Source organism: Branchiostoma lanceolatum, chromosome 8 (genome assembly GCF_035083965.1).
Source record: "Branchiostoma lanceolatum isolate klBraLanc5 chromosome 8, klBraLanc5.hap2, whole genome shotgun sequence".
In the NCBI taxonomy this organism is placed as follows: domain Eukaryota; kingdom Metazoa; phylum Chordata; class Leptocardii; order Amphioxiformes; family Branchiostomatidae; genus Branchiostoma; species Branchiostoma lanceolatum.
In genome coordinates this window covers 14,089,063-14,115,989 of record NC_089729.1, presented here as the reverse complement: position 1 = coordinate 14,115,989, position 26,927 = coordinate 14,089,063, and the positions used below count along the sequence as shown (strand labels likewise).

The following is a 26,927-nucleotide window of genomic DNA, read 5'->3' as shown; positions in this document are numbered from 1 at the left end:
TTTTGCATTATTGAAAATATCTTAGAGGGATTTTTGTAAGACATTTTGTGAAAAAATCGAAAGTTTGGATATTGACCTTTTGTTGACCTCCCATGATTCCTTGTAACTGACAACATGGCTGCCCCAGAAGGTTCGTGATTGATGTAACGTCGAATTTTCCTCGATATCTTATATAACACGTCTTCTTACGTCGCCTTTACGTAATATCTAGGTGCGGGTAGCCCGTATACGGCTTCAGTCTCAGTTTCCTTTCGAAACTGAAGACGGGAAGGCAGTTACGGCGCCTAGAGTCCGGCCTTGTCGTTGTGTTCGTAACCGTGAGTTTGCGTTTGTGTGAAAGCCATGACGTGTGTATGTGTGTATGTGTATGATCAAGTTGCAAAGTCAAGTGTAATAATACTCCAAGCAGATGTTGGGATAGAGAGATTGTGACGTTTTGTTTTTCTCTGGTAGCTTGGATTCTCTGATAGTCACTACTAGTAACCATCTGGTTGGCAGTGAAGCTCAGCCATAATTTTTTAACGATCGTCCACCCCCAACATCTGCTTGGATATTATTAATCAGCTCGAATGAGCTTTTGTTATGAATAGCCATGATTATGATTATAATGTAGCGCACTCGTTTTCTAATCATCTTCCAAAAAATGTCGGTATATATTAGGGTTTGCATGCCTTTTTCCCTGAAGCATATGGGGCTGCTTTGATTTTAAGTCGTAGCTGGCCCGCTCTTATTCAACGAAAATCTCTCTCTCTCTCTCTCTATCCAATTTAACGTCTCCTCATCAAGTGCAAGTCCTTTTTTTGTAGCAAGAGTTTTTACGGCTGGATGCCCTTCGTAACGCCAACCCAAACCCTACTGCTGAGCTTAGGACATGGGAAAATCGTTGTTGGTATATTAAGTTTTTCACAAAGTCAGCACCAGATTGCTCAAAAGCCACAACAGAGTATCCTGTTGTATTGGCATTTACATATATACTGTTTTTGCGGGACACCCTATGAATACAATATCAAACATTCCTTTTATTGCAATACAATTGTTCCCCGAAGCCTTTCGCAATAACAAATCACCAGTCCTACTGAATTTACTGTTATTGTTAAGCATTGCCAGGATCCCCCCATGCAGATCCTCGTATATTGTAGACTTCTGAGGCCCAGACATGTTTGCATAATAGGTATATGTATAAAGATTGATTAAGTAACTTGAACTGACTTCATTGAAATTTTATGTAATATGACTTTATCATATATGATCATGATTGCATTGTGGTTGCATAACAAATGGACTTCACTTGTGCTGTTACATGTATACATTGTTTGGGAATAGTGGTATATAGCTTGTTAGACAGTGCGCTGACTCAATGCATTGCCATGCAGTGTTCTCACCAGAATTTTTTCACAGCATAGGGGTCAGGTACAGAAGGCCAACTTTACGCGGTGTACATTTGTAAGTCACGCGTGGAGTGCTGAAGACATGACAAGAGTAGGGAGTCCGGCATGTTTCCCGGAAAATTTGTAAATTCATAACCCAATGAGATATGCATTTTGAGGGGTAAATTTTGTGAAGTACAGTTTTTCCTCTGTCACAGCCTCATTCTAAAGCCAAATATGAACTTTTATAAGATTTATGAAGGGTCACAAGGTTTGTACTAGAAAGAAACACCCCTATGCTGGTTGAAACACAGCATAGGGGTCCAGATCACAGCATAGGGGGCCCCTATGCTGAAATGGCCTGGCGAGAACACTGCCATGCTTTGATTTCAAAAGCAAAATTATGCAATCATACAGGTACTAGTATGCCTTTTCAAGCTCTTGAAATAAAGGAGTCTATGACAAGTGTATTCCTATTCTGTTCTGGCTCAATACTGGGCAACACCCCTTTAGTTGGGTAAGTCAGACAGCCGGGGAATTATTGAAAGAGGGAAATACCGTTAAAATTTTTGCTGAAACAGACAAATATGTCTTGTGGTATATAAGCGTAAATTCTACACATTATACCTTGAAGTATTTAAGCATAGACTGATAGAGCACTTTCTTGTATTGTACTTTAGTCTTATTCCTCGACAAATAATTGGATAGCAACTGGATATGATTTTGGAAATGGTCAGACATTTCAAGTAGTATCCACTTCTTTTCGTCAGTGACACTGAGCAAGATTTTTCGATCAGCAGGTTTCTAACCACGAGCTATGAATTGATATGCAATTAAACATTATTTCACTTGTTCATCCACAGAAGGAGACGCCGAAATGATGGCTGACCCTCCGACAAAAGAGGAAGCGGAGACGCCCGCGACACAAGTGGAAACAAACTCACAAACAGACTCGCAAACCAAGCAAACGTCAGACGCAGTGGACGGGTCCCCTCAACCGCAGAGTCAAGAAGAGACGACGTTACAGGAGGTTTTAAGTGAACCCAAAGAAACCATAGACTTCAAGGTTATGTGGAATAAGAAGAAATATGACATTACCTTTCCGTTAGACGACACAGTAGAGATGCTGAAGAAACATATTCATAGTCTTACAGGTAAGTGCTCCCTATATCTGTTCATCTAATCACCCTATATCTATACTGTGAGACATACACATCTTAAAGATTTCCATAGTCATGCATACTAAGTAAAGGCACAATGTATACTGTACTGCTAGCTAGATTACTCTAAATGCAGAAATGTTTGCGGGGCTTTAATTTCGCTGTAAGGAGACAATGGAATGTTTGCTGTGGTTTTTAGTTCACATTTGAGACAATAGTAGCACTAGTCACACAATGGAATGGCTTTTCGTGGTGGTTTTAAGTTCGCAGTCAAGTACACCGCGAAAACCGTGGACATAAAACCACTGCGAATATTTCTGCATTTACAGCATTTTAAGTCATATTTATTGAATTTTTTATATGTACATGTAGATACATACTTAAGATTTATTTACTTTGGCTGTGGTTTTATTTCGTTGCAGGAGGGGAAAGAGGTTTTCACTTTGTTTAAAATTCATGGCTGAAGCGATTTTGTTGTGCAGTGGCAATACATGTACAAATGTACAAGGAGATATTTGGGTTTCATGAATTCCAAGTGGAGAGGTCACTCAGAAAATAAAAACACAGAAAAAGCCTCAAGAGACTACTGAACTAGATTTGTATTTGTTGTGTTTCACTAGTATATGCATAGGTGGCTTTATGTTTGTAGGAAACCTAGTTTAGATGTAACTAAGAATATTCTCCGTAGTAAATCTTTGCGCTGTGTTTTTCAGGGATTCCCCCAGCTATGCAAAAATTAATGTACAAAGGTAAGCTCCCTAAATCTATCACTCCATATAGATAGATATGTTTATGCTATTGAAGTAATGTTTTTATAACTAAAATATAAGTCATTGCCCACATTTTGCTTTTATGCTAACTCAGCTAAGTAATGTCTGTATAGAAGGCAAAAGAAAAACACTAATACTTGTGAGCTTTTTGTAACTGTTTTTTTTGTTTGTTCCAGGGTTAGCTCAAGACCAGAAGACATTGAGAGAGTTGAAAGTAACAAAAGGGGCAAAAATGATGGTGGTGGGCTCGACGTTAGATGACGTGGTTGCAGCTACGACAGTCGACAAGGAAGCTATCAAAGAGGAGGAAAAGAAAGAGAGTAAGTTATTTATCAATCTAATGGTTCATTGCTTACATTGTGCAGACAGATTATTTTGCCTTTAGGTAGAGAGCTTCTAAGATATACATATTTGATGACATCCTAGCAAAAAAGAAATCAACTGGTCAAGAAGGATGAACAAAACTAAAATTGTAGAGTATGGTTGACTTCAATATAGGTTCTTCATTTTTGTTCTTCCAAAACTTCTTTTTTGACTTTGGAATTGACTTTAGCATTCAACGACATTAGTATCCCTTTTCCTATATATTTTGTTGCATGTATTTTCTCTCTTTGCAGCTGATTTTTATGATTTACAGTATGGCCCGAAAACTTTCTTTCAATCGCCAGTTTTGTACAGTACGTACAAGCTGTGTAAGACTGGGCTGTAAGTAGTGTAAGGTTTGATCCACTCACATTCTCCATAAATAAACAGCGTCCGCACCTGGAGGGTCTGCAAAGGAGACTACATTGTTTAGATCAGTACATGTAATGAATCGAAGAAGCCAAAAATAAACCTCATTCTACAAGCAAATTTCTTTACTCAAAATCTACTTTTTTTCTTCCAGAGTCACAGAAAGAGTCATTCTCAGGCCAAAAGGTGGGCTTATTTACTGGTTAATTTTTTTATTAGATCAACTCCCAACTGCTTACATCTATCTGGAAATAGTAGTCTGTAACTGCCCAAGAAGACAACTCACGGGATCAATAAGATCTGGTCTACAGTAAATCCATTTGATCCATTGCAGTTTGTAATTTTAGCGGTTGGGTTAAAAGGGAGTAGTTCACAGCATTTAATTTCAGAGGTGGGAACAAACATCACCGTCTCAACTCTCAATAGTAATCAAATATTTGCGATGATGAAATATCAGCGGTTGACTGGTTACGTTACCGTTAACAAATCAAGAATTACAGTATGTAGACAGATGGTCACTTAATAGACAGGACTCTTAATGCTTGTGTCAATGGGAAACATTCTCTAAGGGACCACCAAAAAGGTGTCATATTCATTAACCAAGTGGTCCTTATGTAGAAGTGGTCACCTGTACAGGCTTGACTATTTTACAGTCTAGTGTCACTTGTTTCTTTTCAGCTCCACAAGAAAATTCTTGACAAAGGAAAGCCAGATGATGTAATGCCTGGACACAAGGGAAAAGAGGTTAGTGCTTTTTTCTTTTACTAAATAAAACTTAACCTTCTCCCTGCTGCCTGACTCTGTAACCAAACAGCTACTTCAGTGTGCTAAAGGTTAAGCTAGAACATTCCATTTAAGTTTACATAATATGTCTTTCAATTATATTTATAGTTTTGGAATTTTATTTTCAGAAACTCCCCACAGTTCCACTGTCTGGTATGCTGAACAAGTCTGGGGGAAAGGTTCGTCTGACCTTCAAACTGGAACTAGACCAAGTCTGGATAGGTACAAAAGGTAAGTGTGGGGAGGGGGGCATATAATTTAGGTATATGGACTCACTACCTAAGATTTATGACTATCATCTTGAGACAGGGATTCATCTAAATTGGGAAACAGGAGCGCTGCGCCCTCTTGTTTCAGCCCAGCGCCCCCTTGTCAAATTCAGATTTTAGCTTACCAATCCCCGGCATACAGACTTCCCTCAGCGATCGATTCTTCATAAATACATAGAATTCTCTCCCTCGCTTGTGTGTGCTCCCTCTTGTTTAGTTTTTCTAGAAAAACCCCTGTAATGTGTCAATTGATACAGTACCTCCTTGATACGAGAGGTAGTTTTTGGTATGTCTGTGTTTCTCTGTGTGTGTTTCCACACTTATTTCCACGGAGACTCACAGGAAGTTAGGTCAAAAGTCCCAGAATAGGTTATCAAAGGTTTTCTCAGTTTCAGTCTTTGTTCCATGGGAGCCAGCGGCAAACAAGAAATTTACAAAAACTCTTAGGATAAAAGATTTCATGGAGGTACGAGGTCTTTTTATTTCTTGCCCTCTGTTGTTTTCAGACAGGACAGACAAACTACCATTGGGCTCTATCAAAGCTGTTGTCAGTGAGAAGATAGATGGGCAGGAAGAATACAGCATGATGGTGAGTTATATACATCATACATATATTTATTACACTGAATTATAATTTTTTCTTTAAAAAATTGGTTAAGTGATTTTCAACAGTATTTTTTACAAAAAACACATCCAAAGTATATGAGCAGATGATGCAAATATATTGGTACATTTTGTGTTAGACAAAATGTTTGTTTTGCATTGTGTTCCTCAGGGTTTACAACTGGGCCCTACTGAAGCCTCCAGGTACTGGGTGTACTGGGTACCTTCTCAGTATGTGGAAGCCATCAAAGACGCCATCCTGGGAAAGTGGCAATACTTCTGACAACCAAGAACCATTCAACCAACCCAAGAAACCAACTGGTAGACACTCTACCTTTCCAAACAGGCTATCTACAATGTTCAAAGATCAGCTGGAAAAGAGACATTGTACATGAACTACCGTATGATGATACGGGGCGTCATGTCTACTGTTTAATGTATTTAACAAAAAAAGTCTCTGGCTTTTAAAACAAAGGTCTACACAACAAGGAAGTGTTGTTATATGATCAGTAGTCTTAGAATCTGGCTTTGCAGCTAAAAACACACAATTGAACGAACAATGTGCCATGTATAGTCAGAAATAGTTGTCAAGTAATAACCTGGTTAAACTGTACAAAGCAACAGCAGTGTCAGTCTGGTGTAGTGTGGCTATTTTGTGAGGGAATTCCTAAGATACATCGACATCTTGGAAGACTCCTTATTGAAAGTGTGGCTAGTGTATGTGAACAAAGGAAATGTAGAGTTTGCATTGAAAGAATTTCTTATTTACTGATCTAGTAAATGTTTTAACCAAAACACTGTGCTTTTTTCAAGAACTCAGGACGCTAACGTTGCCACACTTTCAACCAGGCTGGTTTTGCCATTGCTCTGTGCAGTGTTTAGTTGTTCAGTGGGTTAATACAATCCACTGTGGAAATTCAAAACCTGCTTTTGTTCAAACATAGAATCTGCTAAGGATAGAACTACGGGATATGTGTAGACTGTAGAGTCATTAGATTTTCATCTGTGTATGATGGTGACTCAGCATTTAGGTAGATATTAGTTAATGTGCAAGTGAAGGATGCAGTTGTGTACAAAGGTTCTTGCACCATGTCTTTGGTAATTTAATTCGTGAAAACCCATTTCCATTCTTAACTATCTTTTCTATTCAGTATGATAGCCTTCAGACTCAAGTGAGTTTTGTACAACAAAGCACACAAATTTTTCTTACATTTTGTTAATGTTGTGTTGTTGAATTATGTGATGTAAGGCCAAGATCATTCCTTTTTATCTCTTTCATTTGCTCTTCCATGACTGAATGTTTTCTGTCCATGAAATTCAAAAATAAAACCTGATCAAGTTGAGAATAGTTTTGCAAGTCAACTCAGTTACATTAATACCAGTATGAAACAAAGTTATAACACCTCTGACTTTGAAAGAAAAACGGTAAAATATGACCATGCATGCAGTCACACAAATACAGTCTACCACATCTTTTTCATAGCTTTCTTACAGTAGAAGGGGAAATGTTCGCGTAGTTTTCATTTCGTAGTAGATAGAAAATTGAGTTTTCGCTGTGTTCAAGATTGAAACGAGCAGACGCACATAAGAGAACATTTTCGCTGTGGTTTAATAATTTTCCTTTTTCACGGCAAACATAAAACCAGTGAATATTTCCCGGTTTTCTGAACTATGGTATTCCTTGAAAATGGCTTTGGATCCTTGTCCTGGGTACACTTCCCCCTGGTCTCTACTCAGTTATAAAATTTGATGACAACAGGCAAGTCAATGCAACTTGCAAGTTTATTGCGGTTCCACAGAATGGTGCACCTTGTGTGATGCATCATTGATTACACCCCAGTGACCCCACCCTATTTTGCCAACATTATCCCTTTTCCACTGGTTGATGGTAAAACCCTGCATGACAGTTTTACAGCTCTGAAACAGCATGAAGATTCAATTTTTCCTACGCAAAATTTAACTGCCCATTTACATTTCCCCCTTCTCACTCTATTTGATTTTCGGCCTGAGCATTGAATTATTCAAAACAGGATTACCAGAGAATCAAACCGAATTTGCTTTTGATAATAGTTTGCCCTAATTCAAGTCCTGGCACTTTTACTGTCCAATTGGTACAAAACCTGAAGTCATAGAACATGTATGTGTGGAGAGCTGAGCATTGTGTATTCTTGTTTCTAACTTCAGGTTTTGTTCTAATTGGACAGTATAAAGAAGGGCATGAATAAGGGCAAACTGTTATCAAAGGCAAGGTAGGGGGGGTGGATTCTAGGGTGACCTTTTTTGAATGATGCAATGTTTATTGGCTCTATTCAATGCAATATGACAGGTGTAAAATGATCACTACTAAAATGCCCTAATGTGTCGTAAGTACTGCTGTCTTTCGACAACTACCATTTTGTCAACATTGGCACCTTTAACTTGGAAGCTAGAATAGAGGGACAAATAGTTACTCATGGAGGGGAAACTACTGTTGTTTTAAATGTCCTTGTCAGGTACATTCACAGAGCCTTGGGCCTACATGTCTGCTGTAGGTGTATACTTTGATCTAAGCATGTAACCCATACAGAAAATACGACATGACAGGTTTTGATGATTAACTTGGATTTTATTTGAAAACATCTGAAACCTTGAGCCGTCTGTGGCGGTGATTTCTCCATGACACAATTGCATCGGAGGACTGATCTTTTCCAGGCAACTCTTCCATCAGGTAGCTCTTTCGTCAACAGCAACCTTGGTGCTTTACCTTGGAAAAATACCAAAAGACCTACCTTATCACCAGCCCAAATAAGTTCCTGTTTACTCACATCCTGACTAAAAAGAACTTAAAAATATCAAAAACTTACCATTATCTGCATTAATTCTTCAGTGGTCTTCATGCCTTTCCCTTTTGGTTAGTGGGGAGATCATGATTTGTGTGTCAAAATGCAAGTAAATGGGAGAAAAACTTGTAAATTAAATCTTACACCTCTCCTTTAAACCAAACACTAGAGTTGTCCTCCCTCTCCCATCTATGTTGTGTGTAAAGAAATGATGTGCAACAAAATAAAAAGAACCTTTCTTTCCTCCCACTATTTAAATGAGTCTTCCTATCGTAAATTGACCTATGCTCACAGCCACTTGCACTATATTGTGTGAAGCCAAGTAATCTGAAATTTTACCTTGATGTATAACATCACGATTGCCAACTGTTATTGTTTGTGGCAAATACCTGAAAGTGCTTGTTTAATTTTTTTAATCTAATAGTCGCTCCGTCTTGACTGCTTCTAATGACTTCCTGGTAAAAATCTGTTCATCTTTCCAAATAAAATGTTCTTTAGAACGGCTGCCAATCTTCAGTGGTAGTCTTCTGGGAAAAACTTATAACCTAATGCTTACCCTACACATTGGGTACCTGCCTGTGGCACTGGCTGCAAATACACCTGATATTATTATTATTATTATTATAATGCTCTGCAAATAAGGATTATTGCCCTCCCCATCCCTCTGAAACTTAGTTTCCTGGCAGCTAGGGTGGAAAAAAATAACCACTACGGCTGAGAACCCTGGCGGTGCATGTGAAACAAAACAAAAGCAGGTGAGTGGAGGATTGTGGGTTGCTTCTTACATTTTACGCAAATTAACATAAGGATGAAACCAGCTACTGGGTGAAAACGACCACAACAAATGCGGTTAAGTGATGCGCTGACTCTGTCGTTGAATCCGCTGTTAAACTTGAGCTGGAACAAGTCATACTTTGGCCTAATTTGTTTAGAATTTGGATGGTATCGAAAGCCAGAAAATATGGCACAGGATATGGTTAAAGATTGGGTTTTGTGGCACTCAGTTTTCAGATGGTGGAATATTTCCCCCTTTCACTCTTTTCAGCAACAAGTTTTGTCCAAATCAATTTGCTTTTCACAGTCAAAGACATCTCGAAAAAGCATCCATGAACATTTTCTTCTTCAATCTTAAAGAAGAAAAAAAATTTGTTATGTTACCATTTTGACACTATGGCCATCTTAGAAAACTTGCAAGTTTCATTTTTACCATGAATCTATTTTGAGGATGTACTTTTCCATTTTTGAACCCCAGTACCAAATATGAATTTTCTGTCATAATTTTTGGTGAAAGCCAAACAGCAAATGGTTTTCAATGGTTGAAATTCTGGAGTTGGGGCTTCTTGTGCGGGAGGGCTGCCATCCCCTTAGTCTCCAAACGTGCTGACTGCTTTTGGCACTCTCTCCAAACTGCATCCCATTTGCAAGGAGTCGAAACTGCAAGGGGTGCTGCTGTACTGCAAGCCTTGATTTGCTCTGCATTTCGTGTTTGCAGCTCTCTGTCTGCTATCTCCTACAGCAGCTCACTGCCCGCCCTGACTCTCTCTCCACTCTCTCTGCCAAGACTGCTCTGCACTCGACTGCATGGCAGTGCCAGCAGCCCGTCACCCCAATTTCTGCTAATTTCCGCCTCGAGAGCACCATTTCACCACACCAATGCATTTCTAACTGCTCCTATGACATGAAAAATAACAGGTATAAATGTTAACATGGTTTTATTCAATCACAGAAATAGTAAGAAGGGATACAGGTTGACATGCTGAAATACTGGTTAACAAATCCACTTATCTCCTTTAAGTTTTAGAGTTAACATTTTTACATGTGTTGGGAAGACTACAGAAAAATTACACTACTATGATTATTATACCTTAACCCACCTAACATCATCATCATCCCAAAACTAAAACATCACATTAAGAATGCTTCTAAAATGTCCTGTTGACAAGAGTGGTTAAACCAAGACTTTGACACTTATTCACGTACATATGGGAAATCACATTCGTTTTCTTTTCACTTCATCAAGGAAAGACTTCTCCAATTTGCAATTCTACACCAGTTTACACACTACATTCTTTGCTTACAATCCTTGGGTGAAAAGCATGGGTGAAACAGGAATGGAACAGTTAGAATGCCAGTGAAAAACATTCAATAACCTTTTCATAAACTGGCCATCAGTTACTGGTCAGGAAACCAGGAACGTCATGTTGTATGTTTGTCTCTCAGTCTCAGTAGTTGGTCAGTTGACTCCTTGGGGGTGTCACCCGCCCTGGGTCCAGGCTTCACGACTTAGACCTAGAGCGGGAACGTGATGCGGCGTGGTTCTCCTCCTGCTGCTGTTCGACCGGGGTGTGGCTGCGTGACTTGTTGGGCGTCCCAGACCTGGAGCGAGACTTGGAGCGGCTGGGTCTACTGCGGGACCTGCTACGGGAGCCGCGGTGGCGACTACGGCTGCGGGATTTGGAGCGGGACCTTCGGTTGGGACTGCGAGAGTAGGAGCGCTGCCTGTAGCGGCGACCTCTGCTTCGGGAGCGGCTGTGGGAGCGACTCCGGCTGTACCTGCGATGAGAGCGGGACCGACTCCTGCTGCGTGAACGGGAACGACTGTTGTAACGGCCTCCAGATCCTCTGTAACTGTGGAGAATGGGACAGAGCCAAAGAGATTTAGAACATAATTCTCACATGGCACAAAAGTGTATGATTGAACCTATGTGTCCTGCTTGCATCACTGTATGCCACATTCATAGCAACCAAATTTTGGCTTTAGCAATTAAGACAATGCTTGAGACAATTCTCACAACACAACCATTTTCCTGCAGTGAGAAATTTATCAAAAACAATTCTGGAAGCAATAATACTCTGAACACAGTTATTAAGTTTACTTCCTAATGTCTTAATCTATCGAGTAAAGCGATAAAAATTTGACACATGTATGTATCAGACGTTACAAAAACGTTCATCATTCATTTGCAAAAAATAAACTCTCAAGATTGCAAGTTTAACTGTAAAGTTTGCAAGGTACAAATTTTCAGGGAGGGTATATGAATCAACCTAGATTATCATGAAAACATTTAAAGCACATGGTTTAGGATCATGGCTTGGGTATGGTACTATAAATATAATGAGTTGCATTCAATTTGGCTTGAGATACTAGGGAACAAGCAAAATTTATGCTGCAAGTTCATGCTTTTGTACAGTGGATACATAGCCGTGTGCGTTTACAGCTACTTCTCTACAATTACTTCAAACCTATTTTATTTCCTAGCTGCCCACTGAAAGCTACAACCACAAACGAAGAACAAAGAACAATGGCAAGTGAGCACGTGTACAGCCAAGCAAAGTACATCCGGGTTCTTGTGGCGGGAACATACTGTGAGGGGTGATGACGTATCACCACGCGCACGGCCGCCATGTTTCTTCTAGCTCAAACAACATTTTCGATTTTTTCAACACATTTCTCGTGCAAACTACAAGCTCACAACACACCCCAGCAACGTTTTGCATCGTTACAAAGGGGGTATGACTTGTAAAGTACACAATTTGAGGAAAATAAAGGAACTCTGTCCACAAATAACGATTGTTTGAGGGCGATAACTTACCGGGACCGCTGGGGTGGTGCTCGGCGGTAAGGGTCAGTGGGCCGCCCGTAACGCGCCATCTGAACCCGTACCTCTCGGCCGTCTAAGATCGTCCCGTCCAGCGCATCTAGGGCGTCTTCGGCATCCCTCTTATCGTAGAAACGGACGAAGGCGAAGCCACGGCTCTCTCTCGTGAAGCGGTCGCGGGGAATGTAGCAGTCCCCGACGTCGCCATATTTCTCAAAGACGCGTCGAAGGTCCTCCGGCGTTGTCCTGTAGGTCAGGTTGTCGACCTTCAAGGAGTACATCCGCTCGATATCCGGCGGCGGAGGCCCGTAGGACATGTCGGCAACCGTTCTGGACCCTATATTGACGGAATATTGCCAAAGGGTGTGCGAAGAAAAGACGATGAAAACGGATACAAACTACAGTTCGCAAGAGCTCTCTCCTTCTGTGGCGTGCCTTCTCCTCCAAATGCTACGTCACTGACGCTCATTAAGTCTCGTAAACCACCGGAGAATACCGAGCTTCTCCGATTCACTACTCATTAAGTCTCGTAAACCACCGGAGAATACCGAGGTTAACCGAATATAGCCGAAGTTAATTCGGCACTCTCCGGAAGACATCGGGCATTCACATTGTTGTCACATGACAGTCAACATGGCGGACATGAGGACATTCAATGTTGTGGTTCTCGGTTTTTCCTTTATGTTCATCTTCACCGCCTTTCAAACGGGTGGTATGATAGAGGTAAGTGTTAACTATCCGTCTTGGCAGCTCTCACGACAATCTTAAGAGACAAAAGGATGATATGCGCGTACTGTCCCTCCGCTGAAAGTGAAAACACTCCAATCCCATAAAAATTTGTTTATGAACTTTTATATTTGAGGAACCAAAGTCTATGTAGGTCTATAAATAAATCCACGAAGCCACGAGGTTAACTTTTGCAACATGTCTTGTAGTGTTACACATGAATACAGTGTCATCAAGAAGTTGTATTGATATATTTGATACATTCATGTAACTTCTTGATGATACTGTACATATCAAATTTGCATAATTTGCTCTCATCTGCACGAATTAAGAAGTTTAATTCGTGCAGAGAAGAGCAATGCAAAGTTGATTATTATTTTTCAGTGATATAATTTTTCAGTGTCTATACCTTAGATTATTTCTATTCAATATCGTTTGCAGGAGTGTTACTTCTGTTACTTTTCCTCATTTGTTATAAAGTGTGAATAATCACAAACTTGTCATGATGATGCATACAATTAGCAGATAAATAGAAAATTTGATCAGCTGATTTAGGTATCAATAAGTAATCTAATTTGCTAATGTCATTTGGCCAACCAGTCGACGATAACATAAACAGCTATCGCTGGTTTAGTGCAACATTCATTTAATAATAATAATAATAATAATATCAGGTGTATTTGCAGCCAGTGCCACAGGTAGGTACCCAATGTGTAGGGTAATGAGGCTGTTTAACTATTTCAGGAAAAAAATTGCTTATGGGTTCTAGAGGAAGGCATTCTAAGTCTTCTTGCAATTGGGGGAGGAAATTATAGCCAGGCAGGTCACAGTTGAAGACTGTGGCCACATGTGACCTTAGGTTACTAAGTAGCATTCCTTGTCAATTAGAATTTTTGCTTGACAGAGGATCTGCTCCCCTGGGTAAGGGGGCGCTAGTCTGTATAACGCAAACTCCAGCTGTCCGGGGGTTTCTCTCCCCTGGATAGCCGTTACAGGCGGCGAGCGGACACGGGGCTTGGTTGAAACCAGGCTAAGGGGGCGCATGGTCAGGGCATGGGGGGTGCAGCGCCCATGTAACCCTCTTTAGAAAAACCCTGCTCATTCCTATGAGAGCTGGCAGCATAAGTTTTCCACTCATCTCATGGGTTATTGTATTCTTTTCATTGTCTTTATATTAACAACAATCAATATTACTAGTAGTAGGCATTGTATACATTGTATTCAGTTGTATACATAGAAATTACTGGTAGCAGTATGTTCATCTACATCAATTAGTACATCTATACTAGACAAGATCCCACATGGCAGCTTGGGGCATAGTATTTAATTAACTAAAATCTAAGTTACACATAACTGTCATAAATGTAGAATTAACATGCTATTCGCTTGTTTTTAACATGCGAGTTCTGCTCACTTGACAGCAAACTGTCATCCAAAGTGTCCTTAAGGAAGGTACCTTCCAAGGAGGCAGTGGTTATACCAGGTAAGGTGGAGATGACATGACCTTCAAACCTCAAGATGAAGTGTGGGCACTTCTCAACCATTGACCTCTATTGTTTCTTTAGTATATTCTGGAGGCCTTATCATATACACAATGTAACGTCATGTAGCCGGGATTCCATTCTGTTCTAGTCTGCTCCTCCGATCGCTTTCTTCCGCTGAATAGTCTGGAAGACGATCATTTGTAAATCATTTTCCTGAAATAAAAACGAGAGCTCTGATCGGCACCAAGTCACACGGTCTTCAGAACAATCTCTGTTACCATGGTAACAGAGATTGACATTTGGAGGTTGCATACCCATGACGCTGCTTCTATGAAGTACTCGATATTCGAAATCATTCACTAAATCCTTTAATAAATAAATGTAATTTTTTAGCCAAACATTTGACTTTGAGTATACTATACAGGGTGCCAGACTATCCTATGAAGGATATATATTTTTTGTACATGTACTAATACTAGTACTAGACTAGAGCTAGAATAGAATGGATTCCAGGCTACGTATACTAGTATATGCATGTGAAGCATTTTTCAGAAATTATTATAATTGACAAACATTTTGTATCTCTTCAGTGTTGATAGAGGTCAATGGTTGAAATGTCTGCCCCAAAAGAGGTGCATATCAAGGCTTATAATATCATAAGACACCTTGCTTTGTATGTAATTGTTCCGTGAATGCCGCCCCCCCTCTTGCTAGCAAACTGTCATCCAAAGTGTTCAACAAGAGGGACTGTTTATCGGTGCCAGTGGTTATAACAGGTGAGCTTTGGTTTATATGTGGGAGTATGCCTATGCTTAAAGGAAACCCAAGCAATATTAGGGCCAGAAAATTGGATGTTGAAAGTCAATGTATTTAGTCATTTCTATACATGATCAGTTCAAATAGCATTATCAATGTATAGCAACGTCCATTATGCAAAAAAATTATGTCGCTGTGATGTGAGAACTCACTGAAAATCATTGCCAGACTTTTTGTAGGCTCGGGAAACTAAGGGGATCATCGTACGGCAGTTTTTTTTGCGGTTTTAAAATGCTCAAATGTGCTTAACAGTGTTAGTAAATGTCACTACCGTACTGTAAAGATTTCAGCATTATTCTATTTCCATCTTTGGGCATTGATATTGCTTTGGTTGCCTTAATATCCCAGTTACCTTCCATAAAATAACAAAATACATGTACACTAGTAGTTGAAATATCTTAGATTTCTTGGAGGTATACTCTCCCACGCCAGAATTTTTCCATGTGGTGCGTATTGAATATTAGGGAATATGGATAAATTCCAATTTCAGACTCACAAGAACTTGAACTATGCACTTGTATCACAGGAGGTGAACTTAGCCATTATTTCCATTGACATTATTTCCATCGACATTGAAATACATTTATGGATTGACCTATATAACATATATCATTTATAGATGCGATCAGTTTGTTTACCGAAATGATGTGTGTATGCAAGCACTTTTTGTGGGTCTGAATTTGTCTATAATATGGTTCCATGCATGTATTGTAAAATACAATCTCAATATGACATTGTATGGACACCAACTTGACCAAGTTAGATAAAACCAACTCAACTTAATGATGGCTTGACCAAAGTCCAAAGGAAGTAAGCGTATGCTATTACTATTAGTATGCAACAAGTAATCCTTTTAAGGTTTAGGCAAATGTACATCAATTACTGTATACTGTTATACAAATGTATATGTAAGGTTTTGTGAAACAAATCTTGAATATCTCCTCTTGCAGTTTGGCGATCATCTACTCGGTGTTTGCGGTGGCGAACTGGGGAGCCCCGTCCGTGGTGAGCGTGTGCGGTCCTCGCACATCCATGGTCATTGGTGCGGTCATGTACTGGTGAGGAAAAATTCATCATTCATAATTAGATTCTCTAGTTTTATAGAGCTCCTTTTGCACCTGAGTTCAATCCTAGGGTGGCCTCCAGCTCGTACATGTTGTTTTGGATGGGGAGGTAAAGCTGGCGGCCCCGTGTATGAGGGAGCTTCTGGCATAAGCCTCGAGCATCAAGCCTCTGACGTAAAAGAATCCAACAAACTTATGAGAAGGGATGACCCGGTGTGCTTGGCCAAAAACGTGAGCCATAGCAAAGCCACATTGCACTACCACTGTAGCTACTTGAAAAATGATTGTGCTTCACCTCAATTGAGGAGGACTGTTTTACTTTACTTTTTACTATGGGTAAAGTATAGGGAAAATAACATTATTATCATGAGAATATACTGCTTGTCATAGAAATTATCATTATGAGTAAAGTATAGATTTTAGTCTTGTCTGGCAAGTCTTTCTATGAAATTGCCAAGAAAAGTATGTATACTCAAAATGATTGAATGCCTACGGAATATATTTATGCATACTAGATTTAAGAATAAAGTAGCAATTTGATATTGAATGCTCATGATGTATGTTTTTGTTTCCAGCCTGTTCATTGCTGTGTTCATCTACCCTATGGTGTGGGCATTATATTTGGGCTCTGTACTTATTGGACTGGGTGCAGCAGGTATGAATATTACATTTCACTTTTACAAATTGTCTTCACTTTATTTGCATATTCTGCCTGCCTGCCTACGTGCTCAGGCCAGAAACTGGCCCCTTGCTTTCCAGGAGGATCCTCCAAGCAGTCCTGTCCCTTGCCCTAGCCTCTGCTTCCCGACTGTTTAAGCCCGTGTCCTTCACAATTTGGTCCTTCCATCTCTTCGGAGGTCTTCCCCGGGGTCTGGGGCTAGCAAACTCCTGGCTGTAGGCTCTGTGCACTGTTTGAGGGGGTACTCATACAAATGTAATTCGTGGTTCGGGCTCGAAATACTGGGTGCGTGTGCACCCAAAATTGGAGCTGTGCACCTAATTTTTGACCGTGGGTGCACTGGTGCACCTAGATATTTTTGTAGGTTATAGGGTAAAGCAAGGACATTATATTATATAGCTATATAACGTCCTTGGGTAAAGGTACCATTGTACACTAGTAAACAGTAAACAGTATCAGAAAAAGCAATAGAACCCTTTGTTGCACTTTATTTGATGTATCACTTGTTTGAAATTTGATTACAGATTGTGAAGTTCTTGATTAGATTTATAAGAGCATTAAACTGTAATGTTTTGCTGACATTCAACTTTATCTTATGTGGTGCACCCAAATTTCTTTCTGTGCACCTAATTCTCTTGGTTGGGTGCACCAGTGCACCTGTTTCCAAAAATGAATTTCGAGCCCTGTTGGTTAAAAACCTGCTGATCAAAAAATCTTGCTCAGTGCCACTGCCGAAAAGTAGTAGATGCTACTTGAAACATCTGACCGTTTCCAAAATCATATCCAGTTGCTTTTAATTAGTAACTACTATTTGGTATACATTTTACATTGTTTAAGAATATTAAGCTTGTCATAAGAATCTTACTTGAGCTTTTATCATATCATTACAAACATGAACATTTTAAAAATCTGAGAATTTATTCAATGATTTTATACTATTAATTCATGATGTGCAAGTATGGCAGAAGGGTTATGATAATCATTGTGTATCATTGTATGGTATGATTGTTTTCAGTGATATGGACAGCACAGGGAAGCTTCCTTACCACCAACTCCACTCAAGAAACTATTGGACGAAACAGCGGCATATTTTGGGCACTGCTACAATGCAGGTAAAGGTTTCCCTACTTCAAATTGCTCTAAAATGCAATTCTGAAATAAGGTATAATTGTACAATCCTATGAAATTTTAGTCTGAAATTTGGTTTTGATGATTTTAACTGTTTTATTGTTTTCTAGTCTGCTTTTTGGGAACCTCTTTGTATGGAAAGAGTTCAGTGGGAAGGAAACCATTGATTGTAAGTACTCAGTACTGACATGTTTGATAAATACAGTCAAACCTGTATTAGCGGTCACCTTTGCATAGCGGCCACCTGCCCATAGTGGTCACTTTTTGTCGGTCCCTTGGATTTTTCCCATTGACATAAGCATTAAGAATTAGGCTATAGCGGCCACCTGTCCAACGCGGTCGCGGCCAGACGATTTTCAGTCCCGCGAGTACAGTAACACTGTCGGTAACGGTCATGGCGCGCCGGTAGAAGCCGCATCGCCACCGCACGCTGGGTTCAAAATCTTCATTTTTTCACGCAGTTATCAAATTTATGTGGACTCAACTGGATTGGATGATAATAAAGAAAACCAGAATGTTTTATCTTTGTTAGAAAATCCATGGTCTGACGCGAAGTTGACAGTATAATTTTCTTCACATGGCTTGCGTTTGTACATCGTAGCAAAATTGACCATTTCTGTGCATTTCGACTGGACAAATATTACGGCAGCTTTTTGGAAAATACAACTCGCACATGTAGCTGATGCGGTAAGTTCGGAAAATGTTTGAATGCCGGCCCAATATCCGTTTTCCCCGGTGCTCAAAGTCAAAACGTGTTTCGCGCAATTTTCAAAAGTGGCGCTGATAGTCAGCAACAAAAAGGTCAACGGAAGACACCACTGTTTCGGAGGTATAATGCGCTAAATTTATTTTGCTGCAAAGTATCACTGAGGATAATTACTCTACCAAAAGCTTCAAAAGAAATATGAAAAACATTAAGATGATGTAAAATTTGGGCTATTGCACATTTCTGAAAAGAAAAAAGCCATCAAAAGAGCGACCTTCTTCTGAGTACCCTATTAGCATAATGGTAGAAGCTGATGATGACAAGCGGGAAGGGAAACAACAACAGACTAAGGAAAACTATCGCCACGATTTTATGTTTCAAAACGGTCGAAAACGAACAGTAAGTGGCAACTGAGCATCATGTATTTTGTTCTTAACTAACTAGGTGGCATTTTGCTGCGAAGGACTTTGTTTCATATGATTAAAACTCGTTGGTGACGCGTGTGCCTACGGCGAAGCAGTCGCGAAGGATCAAGAGTAGAGTATGGCGATGCTGGTCTGTACAGACATGAAGCCCGAGCAAGCCATGGATTTTGGAGTTGGCAGATACAATAATTCGTTTTTCAAGCCCATAATAGAAGTAAAAGAACAACAATCGACTTCTAAAATGTGACTTACCTATGCAATGTTTACATGTGTACTGTACGGTGAATAAATGTATCTCAGTGGGTACTGAAAATATGTGTCACTCTTGGTCAATTAATCGACATTTTCTCCATAGCGGCCACCTGTCCTTAGCGGCCAGTTTTGGCCAGTCCCTTGAGTGACCGCTATAGACAGGTTTGACTGTACATCTTAATCCTCCATAACTCTTTGTATCCATATAACATGAAATGTAACAATTCTTTGAGCACTCTGCAGTTTTCACATAACCTGCTAGGTGGTGTGCATACATAAGTTGCCAAGTTTTTCTTTTCAGACCAAGGAGGTTAAAACCTCTTTGGTCAGACCAAGGACATTATATAGAATATATAATGTCCCTGGTCAGACAAAGCCAGTGTTTGAGTGTGGTGGGGCTTTTACCTATAGTATGCTGTGTGAAAACATTCATGTTTTGATAGTGCAGTTTTATCATGATCTGCTAGGTGCTCTTACACATGTTTCCACATTTTACTTCCAGCCAAAACCTGTCTCCAGGTGTACGCTTGTGGTGTGCTGTGTGGGAACACTCATGTTGTTTTTACTGAAAAGCAGGGGTGCAGTTTTATCATTAACTGCTAGATGGTGCTCCTACACATGTTTCCACCTTTTACCTCCAGCCAAAACCCGTATCCAGGTGTATGTGGTGCTACTGGTGGTGTGCTGTGTGGGGACACTCATGTTGTTTGTACTGAGAAACAGGAGACCAGAAGATCGATCCGACCTTCTAAATGTCAACAGGTTAGTGCAATGCCTTGCTTCTTCGTAACATTACATTTTGACCAAGAAGCATTTAATCAGTTTAAACTTTAACACTCCTTCATTTAATTTGGACATGCAACAGTGTAAGCTAATTCTAGCCCCTGGCAACTAGAGCTTCCAGTAGGCAAGCAACAACAGCTGATATCATTTACTGTACCACACTACCTTCAAGATAGGTGTCTCAATCTGTAATTCTCCAGAACCTGAAGAAGTTTCTGCTACAGTGCCCAAAATACTGGAATTATAATTTTTGCTGTTAAAAAAGCTAAAATACAGCAAAAGATGTTTTGTTCTTAACAGCGGAGACCAGGCAGGGGAAGGACCACTACAAGCATTCAGTGAGTAGAAACTGTATTCTTCTTTCTCTCACTGTTAGTAGTGCAATTCAAATCTGTTCAATGGCTACATTGTAGATTTTCAGTGATATGGATTGCATTGTGAATTTTCTGAATAGAAAGGTTTTTTTGATGTAACTTTAAACCTTTCTATTCTGAAAATTGTTAGATTTGTTCATCAGGTTGATATTATGGTGATTTTCATACAGCATGTTTTTTTTCCTGTCGTCTTGTAGAACGTTCCATCCAACTTCTCAAGACAAAAGAGATGCTCCTTCTGGGATTGTGTTTTGCATACACAGGTGAGAATACAGCCATATGTATGTACACAAACCAACTTCATATGGCCACCACCTGAAATATGATACTTTCTGATATTCTAATTGCACTTGTTGAGTGCAAGCATAACATTTTAAAAAATGACTCTCTTTTCATAGACGATTTATAATATTTTCAATCTTTACATTTTCTACTCTCCAAGCAGAGGAGTGGGTCTGGCTAGTGAGACAAAAAACATGACAAAGTAAACTAAAACTTAAGTAGGAAGCCCGACAAAAACACCTAAAATCACGTCAAAAACCAGCCGGACCCACTCCTCTGCTTGGAGAGTATACATTTTCTGTGTTTTCTTGAGATGCAACAAATGTAAATAGTATAAGGCATAAGTAAAACATGATTGTTAGATGTATACCAGCCAGTGGTTTAGCTATAGAGGCCTTAGAAAAACTACAATACGTTTAGTTTAAATCTTGGTTTTTCTTTCAGGATTTGAGCTGACGTTCTTCAGCGGTGTGTACGGTACCTGTATTGGGAACACTAAAGCCTTTGGTGACCAGGCCAAGTCACTTATCGGCATCTCGGGCGCTTTCATTGGTGCCGGGGAAATCTTAGGTGAGCCATAGAACCAATCAGAAGAGAGTTTATATGATGTTTATATGATACAGTATCAATTAAATCCTTTGTGCTATAGAACTTGATGTATCAGAAATATAACCAGCAATTTCTTTCAATTTTTTTTCATTTTGTTACTATAACAGTTCGAGTTTTAGGCTACCTTTTTTCTTTCAAGTTTTGTATTTTTGAAGTTACCTCTGCTCCATAGTGGTTTGTTCTAGTGTCCTCTATTCCTATGTTTTTGGACCAGTCCAAGTTGTCAATACAGGCTATCAAAGGGGTGATCAGACTAATATGATTATCCCATTTCACAGGTGGCGCCGCGTTTGGCCTTGGCGGGAAACTGACCAACCGACACGGACGGGACCCGATCATCCTGTTCGGTTTCATCGTCCACATGACGGCGTATTACCTCATCTATATCAACCTGCCGCAGTCCTCACCGATATCGGACATTGTCAATGATGCCAGCTACTATCCCGTACTTATAGACTCCAAGTACGTGCCTTCACAAAAATAGCGATTATGTGACATTATTGTTTATTATTGTGGTGTCGGTGTAGCGACGGTAGAGCATTGGACTCTAAACCAATAGGTCCCAGGTTCTGAATGGAGTTTAAACTGTAAATGCCAACACAAAAATTGGACTTACCCAAATTTTCGACTGATCAGCTCCAGTCTTTGTCAAGGTCCCAGGTTCGATGCTCACCATGTCTTTACACGACCTTCCTTGGCGTTTGAGTGATGCCCATTGAGCCTCTTTGGCTAATCTGTCAAAAGTGTGCCAAAAGACACACACAGATTTGTTGCGCCAATATGCCAACATCTACACATTTGCCTCCAAGAACCGTACAAAACTTGTTTCAAACTTACAACTCAGATAACAGACGAGAACTGTAACTAACTGTTGATACAGTACTCTTTCACTATTACTGTGACAGTCCAAGCATTCAAGTTGACAGAAGTCGGATTTAATATTATGTAGTGTTTGATTTGTATGTTTACACACTATCTGTATTCTTTATATTTGGAATTATTTTAAGCACTGTAAATTAAACCTACATTATAAATGTTAACCAGTGTGTAAAGGTTTTATACCGATCATATTTTCGTATATATTTTTTGTACAATTTTCCATCCATTCATTCTTTCATTCATTTTGCCTGCTGTAGAATACTTTGTGCTCATTATTTATAAACAACTGGTTTCACAAATTGTTCAAATAAGCCACTCATTTATCCATTCAGTTATCTCAGCCATCCATATATTCATTCATTCATTCATTCATCTGTTCAGCCATCCCTTCATTCATTTGTTCATTCATTCATCCTTTAACACATGTTAGTTTGCATATCAATAAAATATGGCATTTATCATAACTGTTTTCTTAGTTACCAAATGTTTTTATATCTTATTATTTTGTCTCTAAAATCACTTTATCTTTCCCCTCCGCAGTAAGTATCTTGCCATCCTGTGCAGTTTCCTGCTGGGCCTGGGAGACAGTAGTTTTAACACACAGGTGTACTCAATCCTGGGGTTCATGTTCCCAGAGGACAGCGCACCTGCGTTCGCCCTCTTCAAATTCGTCCAGGTGAGTATTGCTTGATACACAACATAGCTGGAAATTCATTTGTGGAAACTGGTGCACCTAACCTAGAAATTTAGGTGCACAGAAAATAAAAATTGGGTGCACAACATGAAATGAAGTAGAATATCAGCAAGACATGTTTACAAACTCTACTGCCTCTCTTAAGAACATCAACCTGAAATTCTATAGCTAACTTGAAAGTAAAGCATCAAAGTATTTTTTATACTTATCTTTCAGGAATATTTTGCATACTAGGGTACAGTTAAAGTACCTTTACCCTATAGCCTGCAAATATATCTAGGTGCTCGGGTGTACCCACATTAAGAAATTAGGTGCACAGCACCAATTTTAGGTGCACAAAGGTGCACATGCACCCAGTATTTCGAGCCCAGATGTATGTCCTTAGACAACCAGCCAACAAGGTTTTAAAGTTTTTAGAATGAACCCAAAGTTTATAGCTATTCAAGGATTTTAAACATTCAAGTAATACAACGGTAGTACAGCTGTTGTCTCATACTTGTTTCTGATTCTCAATTTTTTATCTTGCAGTCCTTGACAGCTGCAGCTGGGTTCTTCTACAGTACGTACCTCCTGCTGCAGTGGCAGTTGCTCATCCTGGTGGTCTTCGGAGTGGCAGGGACTTTGGCATTCTTTGAAGTAAGACATTTTTCTATTCTGTGAGCAGTACACTGTTTGGTAAGCATTGTTTATTGAGTAAGTTCTATCTATATTATGGTTGGCCTTGGAGTAGAAGATTTACATTTATTGAAATTTACCTTGTACAATTTTTTTTGAAGTAATTTTGAATCTATTCCATTAGCAGTACAGTTTGGTTAGTATTGTTTATCAGCAAGTTCTATCTATATTATGGTTGGCCTTGGAGTAGAATATTTACATTTATTGATTTTTTACTTATTATGATAAGTTTTGCCAAACAATAGATATCTAATTGTTTATACGTGTGTATGCTACAGTAATTCTATCAGTGAATTTGTCAATATTGATTGCACAATAAAAAATGTAACAACTGCGGTACACACAGAGTTTTCAAAGGTGACTTTTCCCTACTTCCAAAACACTGATCCATTAAAAAATGATTTCATCAGGTTGGTAGAACACAGGATATTGGAGTTTTCTTTTTACACAACCAGGTAATCTCACCTGCTGACATTTTGGTGTCTGTCAGACACCTTCTTCAGAGCTTCTGACTGGAGCACTGCTTCTCACCGTAGATCCATTCACTTGTGTCATATGACCTTACAAAAATGTGGCATGTCAGTATAGTGGTGCGTACCTAAACCCCGGACCTGTTCCGGACCTGCTCCTAACCTTTAGGTTCAAGTCCAAAAAAACCTAAACATCAGGAATCAAGTCAAGACTTGAAAAAAAATCTCTTGCTTTTACACTCCTTTTTGATTTAAACCATCTTAAAGCTTCCTTAGATCGTGAAATTTGCACTGGAAAAATATGAAAACATTGCTGTTTTGTGTTAATAACTGAACTTCTGCATTAATTACTGACTGTATATAATTCCGCATATCATAGTTTTCAAATTGCATGTAAAATATATGCAGATATGCAATTTTACATGAAACAGGAAAAAGATATTCGTAGCACACATATTCCACTGGTTCAAGTCCGGACTTTCAAGTCCGAACCTGAACCTTAACCTCTGGACTCGAGTCCGAACCTAAACCTAAACTCGGGTTTAAGTACGCACCACTATGTCAGTAGTGGTGTTGCAATGGCTTGGAGATTTGCAACAAAAAAACATTAAATCATTTATCTTTAACTACAGGTTGAGTGGAAGACAGCCAGTGCCTCCAGGAAAGGCTATACCCAGATAGGGTGACTAGATAAACTGAGAGGGGAGGATCAGGACAGGCTACTGTCTGAGGAGGAAGATGAACTTGAACTTGAGCCAGCAGGGTTCTCACAGGGACTGATGACAACAGTGGTGTAGGGGACAGATCATGAATGAATGTGGTGGGGGGAGGGGTCTACTGTGAATTTTGAAATTTTCGCTGTACTTTTATTTTCTTAGTGACTGTTTAACACCTGTTCACACCGAGATTATGCATTTCCAATGCAAGTTACTGTTCTACAGTATTGTGTCAATTGGGAACTAAAAACACAATGAAGACCTCCTTTCCCCTTCTTTTACGACTAAAGTCTGCACAAAAATAGACAAATTTACAGTACTTGTACTTAAAGATCCGTTGTCACGCTCATGTTCACCCCCCCTCCCCCTACACACTTTCCTGCTCTGTCCCCAAAATGTTTATTATCTTTCTTGAAATGAAGATACAATTATTTAGGCAGTGTTTTGGAAAGAATGAGTATAGATCTGTGAAATGAGATGTACAGAGCTTGTAATGTATGGTTTGAAATTGCACAAAATATTAGTATGTAAAGAAAAAACTATCAGTGGAAAATGGAGATTGGTATGCTGCTGTTGTATATCGAGAATTATGTTTTTCCATGTGAAATTCAGGACTTCTGCTTCTTGTTTCTTTTAAATGTATGCAATTTATGGATCCAGATGTCCACTTAGTGACTGCATAGTTGGCAAGAACATTGATATAGTCCTTGCTCACAGATGTTTAAAGCATATGCATTTTTGCTTTACCCCTACATATGCATTGTACACTGTAGAGGAGAACAATGGCATTGTAGTCAGTGTCTTTTACAATTAGATTATCATAAATGATGTTTCTTCGCAACCTATTTCTATGAATTCTCGGACACTGTAATCTTCTTAAAGATAATTGAAAGTTGATGGTATTAGCAACCAAAATCATCAGTTGAATACCAAAAAAGCATAATAGTTTTGTAGGTAATATTTCAACTATGTGAAATCTTTAATATTCACTTGTGTACAGAAACTGGAATAGTATGTGTTGCTATACCAAATGTCATATTTGACCACAAACTTAAAGTCCATCCACCCCAACTGCAAAATTAGACCCCATCGAAAACAGATGAACTTACAGTACTTACCGAAAAGTGGTGTAAAAACTGCAATATATCCCTAGTAGGCTACCCCCTAGAAATGCCTCCAATCTAAAACAAGGGGCCAATGTCTCAAGAGAAAATGCCTTACAAAGCTATAGGTGTCAATTGTGTATACCTAACAAAAACAATGAAGACTTCGTTTATAGTTACCAAATAGCACAGTTCTAAACTTGTTGGTTTGGATTTAGACGTCTGGCCGTTTTGTTTTTTCCTTAGTAGAAACAGGTAGGTTTAAACCTCCTTGATAGAAATGATAGGGCTGTGAACCTATGTTTTACCTCAGTGAAATATACTTGCTGGTAAATGTGTCATTCTATAGTTGTACAAGTATATCGAATCATGATATGAAATGAAAGTTGTTGTTTTTTGTATGGACGTAAACTGGCTAATGTACATTTACATGTAATGAGTCAATTGGTTGTCCACCTAAAAGGTGTAAATAGCTGTTATGAAGATTAATGTAACAGTATTTAATGTATGAGATTGTTATATTTGTGTAGTTTTCTTGTAATTATGATCGACAGCAAAGAATAAAGAATACTAGAGTTCCACGAACCCATACTTTCGCCAAAATATAAATCGTCATGTTGTTCAATGCTGCTGGTGGTGAGAGGTCGTTCAGACAACACATACCTAGACAACTCCAAGTGAAAGTCCTTCCCTTATTATCCCTTTGTTTTTTAACCACTGTAGGGCCCCTGGAGACAGGCCCTGACAGCAGGGAAATATTTCCCCAGTGTGTCAATTGACATCTGCCTCGTGTTTTAAGAGTACTATCATGCAAAGCAACGGATCTATAAACGTTACTCATTGATTATTCAAATTAGATTCTGATTTGCATAATTAGCATATGATTATGTAAATCATCACTTAAGCTATCTACAAACCAAAAATCATGACGATCCAACAGCACCTTGCGTTATTCTATCA

General features: G+C 39.3%; 3 protein-coding genes across 6 annotated transcripts; 2 read left to right on the top strand and 1 right to left on the bottom strand.

The window, feature by feature from the left end:
* The first annotated feature begins 47 nt into the window (after positions 1-47).
* Positions 48-7,030, top strand: LOC136440284 (ubiquitin domain-containing protein UBFD1-like). Its single transcript, XM_066436222.1, has 9 exons — positions 48-130; positions 2,231-2,521; positions 3,241-3,276; positions 3,474-3,617; positions 4,184-4,215; positions 4,708-4,773; positions 4,941-5,043; positions 5,588-5,670; positions 5,857-7,030. Exons 1-9 carry the CDS (start codon positions 115-117, stop codon positions 5,965-5,967), a joined length of 882 nt encoding a protein of 293 aa, XP_066292319.1. The 5' UTR covers positions 48-114; the 3' UTR covers positions 5,968-7,030.
* A 3,168-nt stretch (positions 7,031-10,198) lies between these two features.
* Positions 10,199-12,578, bottom strand: LOC136440288 (serine/arginine-rich splicing factor 2-like). 2 transcript variants are annotated; one of them, XM_066436228.1, is made up of 2 exons: positions 12,097-12,578; positions 10,199-11,125 (listed from the first exon to the last, which is right to left on the bottom strand). In XM_066436228.1, exons 1-2 carry the CDS (start codon positions 12,417-12,419, stop codon positions 10,780-10,782), a joined length of 669 nt encoding a protein of 222 aa, XP_066292325.1. In that variant the 5' UTR covers positions 12,420-12,578; the 3' UTR covers positions 10,199-10,779. The 2 variants fall into 2 exon arrangements, with proteins under 2 accessions (XP_066292325.1, XP_066292324.1); XM_066436227.1 differs by having other exon boundaries at positions 10,199-11,131; positions 12,097-12,577.
* Positions 12,579-12,691: 113 nt separating this feature from the next.
* LOC136440277 (UNC93-like protein MFSD11) lies at positions 12,692-26,556 on the top strand. Of its 3 annotated transcripts, none has more exons than XM_066436211.1 (14): positions 12,692-12,825; positions 14,250-14,311; positions 16,079-16,186; positions 16,768-16,847; positions 17,887-17,983; positions 18,110-18,168; positions 20,024-20,144; positions 20,466-20,503; positions 20,737-20,802; positions 21,266-21,391; positions 21,709-21,892; positions 22,850-22,985; positions 23,532-23,639; positions 24,781-26,556. In XM_066436211.1, the coding sequence occupies exons 1-14, from the start codon at positions 12,724-12,726 to the stop codon at positions 24,832-24,834; spliced, it is 1,341 nt and encodes a 446-aa protein (XP_066292308.1). In that variant the 5' UTR covers positions 12,692-12,723; the 3' UTR covers positions 24,835-26,556. The 3 variants fall into 3 exon arrangements, with proteins under 3 accessions (XP_066292308.1, XP_066292307.1, XP_066292309.1); XM_066436210.1 differs by lacking the exon at positions 14,250-14,311 and adding an exon at positions 15,027-15,088 and having other exon boundaries at positions 12,705-12,825; XM_066436212.1 differs by lacking the exons at positions 14,250-14,311; positions 20,737-20,802 and adding an exon at positions 15,027-15,088 and having other exon boundaries at positions 12,705-12,825.
* The last annotated feature ends 371 nt before the right edge of the window (positions 26,557-26,927 follow it).

Excerpts from the sequence above, each read along its gene's own strand:
- LOC136440284 (XM_066436222.1), top strand. Across the intron at positions 3,277-3,473 it reads GCAAAAATTAATGTACAAAG|GGTTAGCTCAAGACCAGAAG; the intron begins GTAAGCTCCCTA and ends TGTTTGTTCCAG. Across the intron at positions 5,044-5,587 it reads AGTCTGGATAGGTACAAAAG|ACAGGACAGACAAACTACCA; the intron begins GTAAGTGTGGGG and ends TGTTGTTTTCAG.
- LOC136440288 (XM_066436227.1), bottom strand. The coding sequence starts at position 12,419 with ATGTCCTACGGGCCTCCGCCGCCGGATATCGAGCGGATGTACTCCTTG. Across the intron at positions 11,132-12,096 it reads GCACCACCCCAGCGGTCCCG|TTACAGAGGATCTGGAGGCC; the intron begins GTAAGTTATCGC and ends CATTCTCCACAG.
- LOC136440277 (XM_066436211.1), top strand. The coding sequence starts at position 12,724 with ATGACAGTCAACATGGCGGACATGAGGACATTCAATGTTGTGGTTCTC. Across the intron at positions 17,984-18,109 it reads TGGGCACTGCTACAATGCAG|TCTGCTTTTTGGGAACCTCT; the intron begins GTAAAGGTTTCC and ends ATTGTTTTCTAG. Across the intron at positions 21,392-21,708 it reads TGGTGCCGGGGAAATCTTAG|GTGGCGCCGCGTTTGGCCTT; the intron begins GTGAGCCATAGA and ends CCCATTTCACAG.